This window comes from Solanum lycopersicum, chromosome 3 (assembly GCF_036512215.1).
Source record: "Solanum lycopersicum chromosome 3, SLM_r2.1".
NCBI lineage: Eukaryota > Viridiplantae > Streptophyta > Magnoliopsida > Solanales > Solanaceae > Solanum > Solanum lycopersicum.
In genome coordinates this window covers 35,844,426-35,854,374 of record NC_090802.1, presented here as the reverse complement: position 1 = coordinate 35,854,374, position 9,949 = coordinate 35,844,426, and the positions used below count along the sequence as shown (strand labels likewise).

Genomic DNA, 9,949 nt, shown 5'->3' with positions numbered 1-9,949 from the left:
CGTAAATATTCCATCAAATCAACAACGTCATTGAAGAGAAGAATCAGATGATTGCATATCTTTTCTTAAAGATTGTAACAAATATTATTGTTTGCTTGCTATTTTCCTTTCCTGATTGTTGTATTTCAAGATTAAAACTTTAGACACTTACAAATTGGCATGCCCAATGGGAAAATCTATATATCTTATCTCTTCTGTTAAAAAAATTAAAGTTCAAAAACATTGAGATGATTTTCGAAGAAGATCAACTCAAAATCTGCATCTGCATTCAAATTTGGATCTTCGTCCGTATCCACATCTAGATCTGCATCCGCATCCGCATCCGCATCCAGAAAAGCTGATGGGTCTAAATTTTGAATTACTATGGAAAGCATCTTTGATGTTACTACGAAAAGCATGAGACCTATCACAAGGAATCAAGCTAAATGTCTAGGACAACTGGCCTATCGAGTGTCGTCCAAATCTTCTATTGTCTTTGGTTTGTTTCCAAAAGGTGTAAAGTCTCCTGCAAAATCCGCAAAATATGAAATCGATGAAATAGTTGAGAGGGTTCTTGCCCAATTGAGCAACTCTACATCCAAAAAGCCCTTTGTTTCAGCGGACAATGATGTCTTAAGTACATGATGTACCCCACACAACATGTTTGTATCTCATGTTTGGGAAAATCAATGTTATTCTCCATCACCTAAAATGGTAATGAACACGATGGTGGTGAAAACATCCACAATAGAAGAACAACTTGCAAATTTGGCGAAAGCAGTTGAAGGCCTATCAAAATACATCAAAGGTCAAGACGTCCAAATTTCCAAGTTGGAAAACATGATGGAGGATATAGAGAAAAGAAAATCCACCCAATTATGTGAATATCTTCATGAAGTTCTGGAAGAAGAGAGCCTTTCACAAAATAAGAAACAATCATCAAAGAGTTTTAAGTATCTGCCGAAGGTCTGATTCATGTTGACAAATTAAAGGATTTCATCAGAGAGGTTATCAAAGGTAAATCTGAGTCCACGTCTAAGTATTATCTCACATAGGTAAAGTTGTATTCCCAAAGAATTGATGACCTAAAAATACATGTTGACTATAAACCTCCTTAATTATAGCAATTCGACAACAATGGAAATCCAAAACAACACATAACACACTTTATTGAAACCTGCAAAAATGTTGAAACATACGGTGATTACCTTATCCGCTCCCTTATGGATAATGCATTCGATTGGTAAATGGACCTTGAGTTTGGTTCTAAAATCGAGCAAGAATTCCTCATTTGTTTTTATAGCACAAGGCGTGTTGTGAGCATGATAAAGATTGCAAATGCTCGTCAAAGAAATGATGAACAAGTCATTGACTTCATAATTGCTGGAGGAACTTAAGCCTTAAATGCAAAGATCACCTTAGTGAAACAATTGGGATAGAAATATGCATCTGAGGTATGCATTGAGATCTTCATTACATACTGCAAGGCATTAAACATAAGATATTTGAAGAACTAGTAACACGTGCTCATAATATTGGATTGTGCATGACTTCTGATGGAGATCAGGAGTTGTCCAACTTCAAAAATTACAAAGAAAATATAATTGAAATTGAAGATGATGACAAGTTTTCATATGAAGAAATTGAAGAGTCTATGTAAGTTTACATGCTCCTTGATGTACGAGCCTAAACTAAAAATCTTAATGCTCCTCGACGCATGATCCTAAAATGCATGCAATAGAATTCATCAAATATTGTTGAATCTTCAAGTTTCAGATCTCTTCAAATTCGAGCAAAATCTTCAAATCAAAATGCTCCTTGACAGACTAACCCAAAATGCATGTCATAAAGTTCATCAAATTCTTTTGAATTTTCAAGTTTCAAAGCTCATCAAATTCAAGCGAAATCTTCAAGTCAAAATGCTCCTCGATGTACAAATTTAAAATTCTTGTCATAAAGAGCATTAAATTTTGGCTTAGTCTCAAGTTTTGAAGCTCTTCAAATTTGAGTTATGTGTTCAAATCAGGATGTTTCTCAAACACGAGCCAAGTCTTCAGCCATAAGTGAGCTTCTATCCGTTAGAATTTCCGTTAGAATTTCCGGTGTCTCCGTTCAATCCGTTCACCTCTGTCGTTCACTTCTGCCGCTATTAAGGTTAGGGCTTTGTATTTTTAGATTTGTTTCTTACATTTTGGTAGTACTGATTCCTGAGCTTTTTATGGCTAAATGTTAACTTTTAGCTGTATATTTGGAGCCATTCGTACTTGTATAATATATATTTGAACTAAAAAAAAAATTCAAGACCATATTAGTGCATCGGTTAGTAACTTATTTTGTCTTCAGGGATTTCTAGCATCTATATTCCTTTTGGCTAGTCTTCTGTTATGTGGTTACTGAAATTTGTGTAAAGGGTTGTTGTATTGCGTAATGTTGATTTACTTGTTTGCGTCGGTCGACTTGTTTGATAGAGATGCTTGATGTATCATTAAAGTTGCATAGCCTATTCTTCCATTGATTTTGACAAGCATAAAACTGAAAGTTGCTTTAGTTAATCTGGATGTATACTAGTCTTTTTTAAGGGTTCAACAATCTCTGAAACTGCTGCACTTGCTGAGATAAATCCAAAGTGTACGCAAGGCTACTTGCCTATTGCGAGTCCCATTGCGTGTTTTTATCTAGTGAGATTATTTTCAGCATTCGAATTTTGCAACTCCAATTCTACAAGATCAATCTGATTGTCAACGTCTATTGTCGGCCTAGAATTCCTGGATCCCTTTAAAAGTTTAATCATATTATGGAATTGTGTATGCATCCACTTACACCTAGTCTCCTTTGATACCTTGAGATCTTTCTCCAAATGTCTATATATCCATTCCAAAGAATTCACTTTGCTGTGGTTATTCGTCTTAGCATCCATCCTTATTCTCCCACCAACCATTTCTTACAAGAGCATCCCAAAGCTATAAATAACAAGCTTATGAGAAACTTTACCAAAGTTTCTTGACAACACTTCTGGTGCAATGTAACTCATTCCTGAGCTTTTCACTGTTAAATGTTGACTTTTACCTGTATATTTGGATTCATTCGTACTTGTACAACATAGATTTGAACTGGAAAATAGATTCAAGACCATAAGAGTGTATCATTTAGTAGCTTATTTTGTCTTCAGTGATTTCTGGCATCTATATTCCTTTTGGCTAGTTTTCTGTTATGTGGTTACTGAAATTTGTGTAAAGGGTTGTTGTATTGCGTAATGTTGATTTACTAGTTTGTGTCGATTGTTGTATTGCGAAGAAGAGGAAAACATCCTTGGATATGTAATGGGTATGTAATCTTTATATTGGACCTGGGGCATGTTGGTGTACTTACATAAAGTATAAGCCTTGTTAGTTTCTTAAGGGATCGGTATATCCTTGGATAATGTAGGATGGAAACTGGTCCAAATGGAATCGTTAGTAATGCCAGTTTTAATTAGTTTAGGATTGAAGAGTTGCTGTTTTCTTACTGTAGATGAATGAAATAGGATGGAATTGTTATATTATTATTTTCCTTTTATGTGTAGAACAAAGACTGTTGGTGCTTATTAAAATCTTGGCAGTGTAGATAGAGTCTGTATGTGTTTGATAGAGTTTTTATATTGCTTTCTCTGTTAAAAGGACAACTCAAGTTAAACTTCTAAAGTCTGTATGTGTTTTATAGATTTGTTATATTGCTTTCTATGTTAAACGGACAACTCAAGTTAAGATTCTAGTCTGTATATGTTTGATAGAGTTGTTATATTGCTTTCTCTGTTAAACGGACAGCTTGAGTTGAGCTTCTAACACCTTGCGACCTTTTTAATTATTTTGTTCTTCATATTCCTTACAACTGTGTTAAAAGTAGTGATAGTAACATCAATTTCGTCTCAAATATGGAAACACGAATCCTAATAATTGATGCTTACACTTTTTCCTATTTAATTTCACATATATCTTTAGATTATACATGGAGCAAGTAGATAATGAAGCGATTGCACATGAGCTCACTTCATTTGACCTCAAAGATGAATTTCAAGACAATGTATCATATAACAATTCGTCGTCGTCGTCATCATCATCGTCGTTGTCGTTGTCGTCATCATCATCGTCATCATCCTAATCCTCATCATTACCATCGTCATCATCATCGTCTTCATCATCATCATCATCATCGTCATCGTCATCATCATCATCGTCATCGTCATCGTCATCTACATTATCGTCATCGTCATCATCATCTATATCATTATCGTCATCCTCATCATAATCATCATAATCATCGTTGTCATCATTATGATCATCATCATCATCATCATCCTCTTAATAATCATGATCATCATCGTCATCGTCATCGTCATCGTCATCATCATCGTCGTTGTCATCATCATCATCATCGTTATCAACAACATCGTCATCGTCGTCATCATTATCATCATCATCGTCGTCGTTGTCGTCGTCATTATCATCATCATCATTGTTATCATCATCACATCATCATCATCATAATCATCATCATCATCATTATCATCGTCGTCATTATCATCATCGTCATCATCATCATAGTCATCATCATCATCGCAATCATCATCGTTATCATTATCATGATCGTCATCATCATCATCAGCGTCATAGTCATTATCATCATTATCATCACCATCGTCATCGTCATCACTATAATCATCAGCATCGTCATCGTCATCATCATCGTCATCATTATATTCATCATCATAATCATGATCCCTAATTTTTCTCTTTTCTTCTTTGATTTGCTCTCTTTTTTGATGTAACTTTCACCTATTTTGCATATTTTTCTCTAAAAATTTTCTTTTTTTCTTTTCTTGTTCAATTAATTGATACTTTCACAACATCACATCTTTTGCTTAGGTAAGCTTTTCTTTTCGACGTGTAACTCTTTCCATACCCATTTGTGGGTCATTGCTCATAATAGCCACCCCCAACTCATGTTTTTCTTAATAAGATGAGGTACACAATACAACAAGACGGGTCAGGGCCAAGACGATGTCATTTCATGCATTGGCAACCCTCAACTTAGGCTTTAGCCTAAGTCGCGGTGCATATGTCCAAAGAGGGACAGGGGTCAAAACATTAGACCCTGGGAAGGTGAGTTGGTGAATTAAAAAAATTGGTCTATTACAGGCTCAACATATTAGGATCAAAAGGGTCACTTCTTTTATTTGGTTAACCTCTTTTAGGCTAGATATTCGCTATTCCGAACAAGGACCTATGATCACTTCCTAGATTCTAACATATATTCCCTTCGTAGGACTAACCGAGCAAGTTCTAGCTAGGTACCATTGTTGAACACACAAATCTCCTCACATTCTCTTTGCACATCATTACACTATCAGATTATCAAGTTTCCCAGTTTAGGTATTAGTTGAAGGTCATGCAGTGGGTGCCTATTTATGTAATACTTTGATCCAACACATTCAACTTATTTCACCTTTGTATGAAAGCACTTTCTAGGATGGGATACCATTTTGTCAGTCATCATGTTTCGTGTTTTATGCTTTTATACTTGTACAAACTATGACATGCCGGTTCAACAAAAAATTAAACAGTCACTTGGGGAAAAAGAACACAGGCAAGAAAACCCCAAAAGAAGATTGTGAGTTGGGTTACTCAGACTTCACCCTACCACTCACTGTCCATTTACCCCACCCCCAACAAAAAAACTTGCAATTGTCCTCAATGCGATAAAATCAAAAAGGATAGGGTGGTAGGTAAAACAAACTTGTGGCGCTATCGACATGTGGGTGGGTACGATTTACAGGAACCCAGTAGGTCATTAACTGGGCCACTCTTTGTAGTGCCCACATCAACCGCTGCACTATTAGTAGTGATCCTCTCACTGGTAGCCGGTACCGAAATGGATGCCCCATCAGCCATCTCGCGTGCTCTCTGCTGACGGGGCTCCTTATCAGGCACGGAAGCTCTCCTAGCTCGCTCTAAATCTGACCTCTCTCTCTCTCTCTTTAGCACGGGCCTCATCACCGACCTCTGTGGTATGGAGGGAGCGTTGCCTCTTTGAATGCACTCGCTGCTCAAGTGGTGGCTTAGAAGTAGGTCTGAACAAGTCATCCATAGCCATGTCCTCTGCTAGCTCAAAGGGCGCACTCTCTGACTCTGTCCACCTTATATCCAAGATGGCATATACATCAGCACACAAACTAGAAACCACAACCTGAAAGATAGTGAGGTCTATGGTAGGTCCAGTTGTGCTACCACACGAAGCTCAAAGGCATCGCGAAATTGATTAACCGCTGGAATTTTCTGCTCGGTCTGCTGGACCACCCACTTTTCTATTGTGTATTCAGACTCAGCAAGTGATTTCTGCATCCAAGGCTGCAGATCATGGAGTAGAGTGTCCATCTGGGCCTCTAACTTCTGGATTCGCGCTACAGGTTCTAGTGCTGTAGATGGGGGGTGTTGATCGGGATGCGCTGGGGTCCAGACTGGTGGCATGGGTAGAATTAGCCAGGGTGGTGTTAGCAAGCTCTGAAGTAGCAAGGCCAGCCCCTTGGGCTAACTACACAGTGTCTGCCAAATTCTCGTTCAATGGAGACATCTCAATTCGTGGCCCTCTGTGTGGAGCTGCTACATTGGCCTCATCCTTGATGAGGCCTATATAAACCTCCTCGCCAAACTATGAAGTGTATCACAGTGCCATATCGGCACTCTTGCATCCCTACACAGTTGGAAAATAAGACATGCAAAGGGGTAAGTGGTAGAGGTCTTGAAGGCCCTCTCATTAATCACCAATATCAGTACATGTGCGAAGTCGATCTCCAATTCTTCTACTAGGTTAGCTAATAGTATCATCCTATCCCATGTGACTATATTATCAGCTAGTGTGGGCGATAACCTGTGTCAGACCAACAACCAAAAGAACTTAGCTACAAAAGTGAGGGATGCCATCTTGATTAGCCCTCGGGTATCTATCACCAATCTTCCCTCTCTCCATCGACCTCTAGATATTGAGTTAACCATTTCTTTGTTGACTCACGATGCATGATACAACGACCAAACTCTCCACTCTATACAACCTTCCACCTGTAGTCAAACTCTACAGTATTATGTGTCACCTGTGGGCCAGCAGTGAGGTCGTATAAGAAACGACAGATGGTAGACTCAAATATATCAACCCGGAAGCTCCAGACTAGTGTATAAGTGAGAGGATCCTTTTTGACAGGTCTTGCTTGCTTGTCGAGAGAACCTCAGAGAGTATCTATGTAAGAAACGTTGAACTCCCGGACTATATCCTCATTATATGAGCCTAAATCCTGCGCCATCCAATCGAATTTGTGCAGATTGAACAGCCTGTGCACCTTTGTGACTGTGTGTAAACTTCTTGTGAGGATCCGAAGCTCTAGTGTGACTAGCCGAATCATTACCACCTTGTCATTCAACATTTTAGAATCTTTGTACACATGATATTGAACCTCGACGCGCCACCAGTTTGGTTCATCAGTAATAGGTGAGCGGTAATTAGCTCGGGGTACAAGTACATACTCTAAACTGGTAGCCTCATCAGACAAGGCTTGCTGGGTTTTGTCATCGACATAGTGTCTCCCTGAGAAGTTGAACCGGAGGTAGTAGCCTCCTTTAACCCAGAAGATTGGGCTGACCCTGAGGCGGAAAGAGACTCGGACCAAGATGCTGAGTCCCCTTCAGAATCAAAACCAACCTCGGTTGGTGAGCCGGTCAGTGTGCGCTCCTCATTAAATTGGGAGGCAGTGACTACGTCGGGAGTCACATTCCGTGGGGTTCAACTTTTGACTCATGCAACTGCAATTGGGGTTGCGACACCCGGAGGGTCGTAGGCTCGGTCTTACTCATTGTTGAAGTCTACAATCATCAAATGAGACAGGGCAACCGACTTGGGTTTTCCCTTTTTTGGTAAACGATATCCTGCTTGGGAGACATTGATACCTTTAGAGTAGTTTTTAGTCTCAACTTAGCGTTACTACACACTCGAAACAACAGAGCGAAGAAAAACTTGAGAAATAAACAACACAGTTATGTTCTGCAAATTCAAATCAGTGTTACTACAGTCCATCGAGGGGGTACGTTGTCCGACACTTAGAATTATTTAATATGGGGTGGAAAGTACACTTCTCTGATAGAAATGATGGATGTAAAGAATGGTAGTCCACTTCCATCATGTAACACTTATATTTATTTTAGAAGTTGGTATAAAATAGGTTCTCCGATGGAAACGAAGGAAGTGCAGAACGGTCATTCGATCAATCGATGGACCGTAGTCCACTTTCGTTGTTTTAGACTTGGACATTTTGAAGGGCAATGCAGTCGACGGACCCCATCGACGGTCCATAGACGGGGTCTCACACTATTGGCCTGATACATATTTCAGGTCTTTATGAAAGTTCCTATTATTAGATACCATATTACACAATCAAGTTTTAGACATGCAATTTTGACATATTAAAGAAGATTTCGTCATTCCTAGGGCTCCAATTTCAGACAAGTAGTATTCCAATTCAGATACAACAAGGAACCCTAAATTGAAAGTGCTAGAACTACATAAATACCCATATTTGATACATATTACAAGGGTAAACAATCACACTATCATTCCGAGGGATATAACTACAAAATTTTTAGCATGAAGTCCCAAGGTCAAGAATAACTTCCAGATTCCTAATTTCAACTATGAACGAGAATTCAAAGTTTTCATAAAAATCGAAATACCTTTATGAGTAGTGGAGTGATTGTGTGCACTTTCAAACTTTCAAGGAGTAGCCCACGCGCGCCCGAACACGATCACTAGTCGAAGAAACAGCGGAGAAAAAGAGAGTTTTGAGAAGAGAGTGTTTGTGAATGGAAGGGTTTTGATTTGGGAGTGATATGGGATTTGGATGGGTTGATTTTTTGAAATATAGGAATGAAATAAATGAAGAAAAATGGTTACGGAAGGGAATTTTAAAAGAATTTGAAGGAGGGAATGAATTAGAACCCTTATGACTTTTAATATTACTTGCCGAATCAGGTCGGATCATTGTCACTTTGGACCAATGAAACCCATTAACGGTCCATCGATCGGGACCGTCTGTTACTTCTAGACTTAGAGAAAAAATAGGAAGCATACCTGGGATCTACGGACACCATCGATGATCCATCAATCGAATGACGACCGTCGATGGGGTCCGTAGACCTCTACACTAGACCATTTTTTGTAGATTTTTTCTTTTGCTCCCTGCACATGTAACACCCATTAGGCCATTCTTTTTGTATTTTTCTGGACACTTTTTAGACGGGGACCCTATACTAATCTTTATTCAACACTAGTACACAAACAAGAACGATCTAAGAATAAAAACAAGGACAAAACAAAACTACAACTATTGCGACAAGGATATCAAATCCTATTGTTGGCTAGAGGATACACCTTAGGTTGCCTCCCAAGAAGTTCTTGATTTAATGTCGTGGCATGACATAGGCCCCTTGATTAGTTAGACTTCATCAATATGGAAGGCCTCAACCACTTCATGAACAATCTCAAAATATCCCACATAGATCTTTATCCTTTGTCCATTGACCGTGAACTTTGCTTCTTCCTTATTCTCCATCTCAACCGCTTTATATGGAACACTTTAGTGATAAGGAATGACCCTGTCCACTTGGACTTGAGTTTTCCCGTAAACAAGCATAGCCTAGAGTTGAATTACAACACCAAATCACCAACCGCAAATTCTCACTTTTGAATCCTTTGGTTGTGATACTTCTTCATATTCTCATTGTATATGGATTAAATTTCATAGGATTTCATGTGAAAATCATCAAGATCATTCAATCCATTTAGTATTTGTTCTGCCGCTTCAGACCAATCTAATTTTAACTTCTTCATTGCACACATCGCCTTGTTCTCTAGCTCAACCGGCAAGTGACAAGCCTTCCCATATACAAGTTTG

General features: G+C 38.7%; 1 protein-coding gene across 1 annotated transcript; it reads right to left on the bottom strand.

Moving 5' to 3' along the window:
- Positions 1-4,112: 4,112 nt before the first annotated feature.
- On the bottom strand, positions 4,113-5,906 carry LOC138347552 (uncharacterized). The gene is made up of 3 exons (XM_069295848.1): positions 5,782-5,906; positions 4,487-4,769; positions 4,113-4,313 (listed from the first exon to the last, which is right to left on the bottom strand). Exons 1-3 carry the CDS (start codon positions 5,904-5,906, stop codon positions 4,113-4,115), a joined length of 609 nt encoding a protein of 202 aa, XP_069151949.1.
- Positions 5,907-9,949: the final 4,043 nt, after the last annotated feature.

Bases quoted from the DNA above. Each gene is read 5' to 3' on its own strand.
- LOC138347552 (XM_069295848.1), bottom strand. From the start codon at position 5,906: ATGGCTGATGGGGCATCCATTTCGGTACCGGCTACCAGTGAGAGGATC. The intron at 4,770-5,781 runs GTACCCACCCAC...ACATCAAAAAAG, and splicing joins CTACTGGGTTCCTGTAAATC to AGAGCAAATCAAAGAAGAAA. The intron at 4,314-4,486 runs GTGATGATGATA...GATTATTAAGAG, and splicing joins ATGATTATGATGATGATGAT to GATGATGATGATGATGATGA.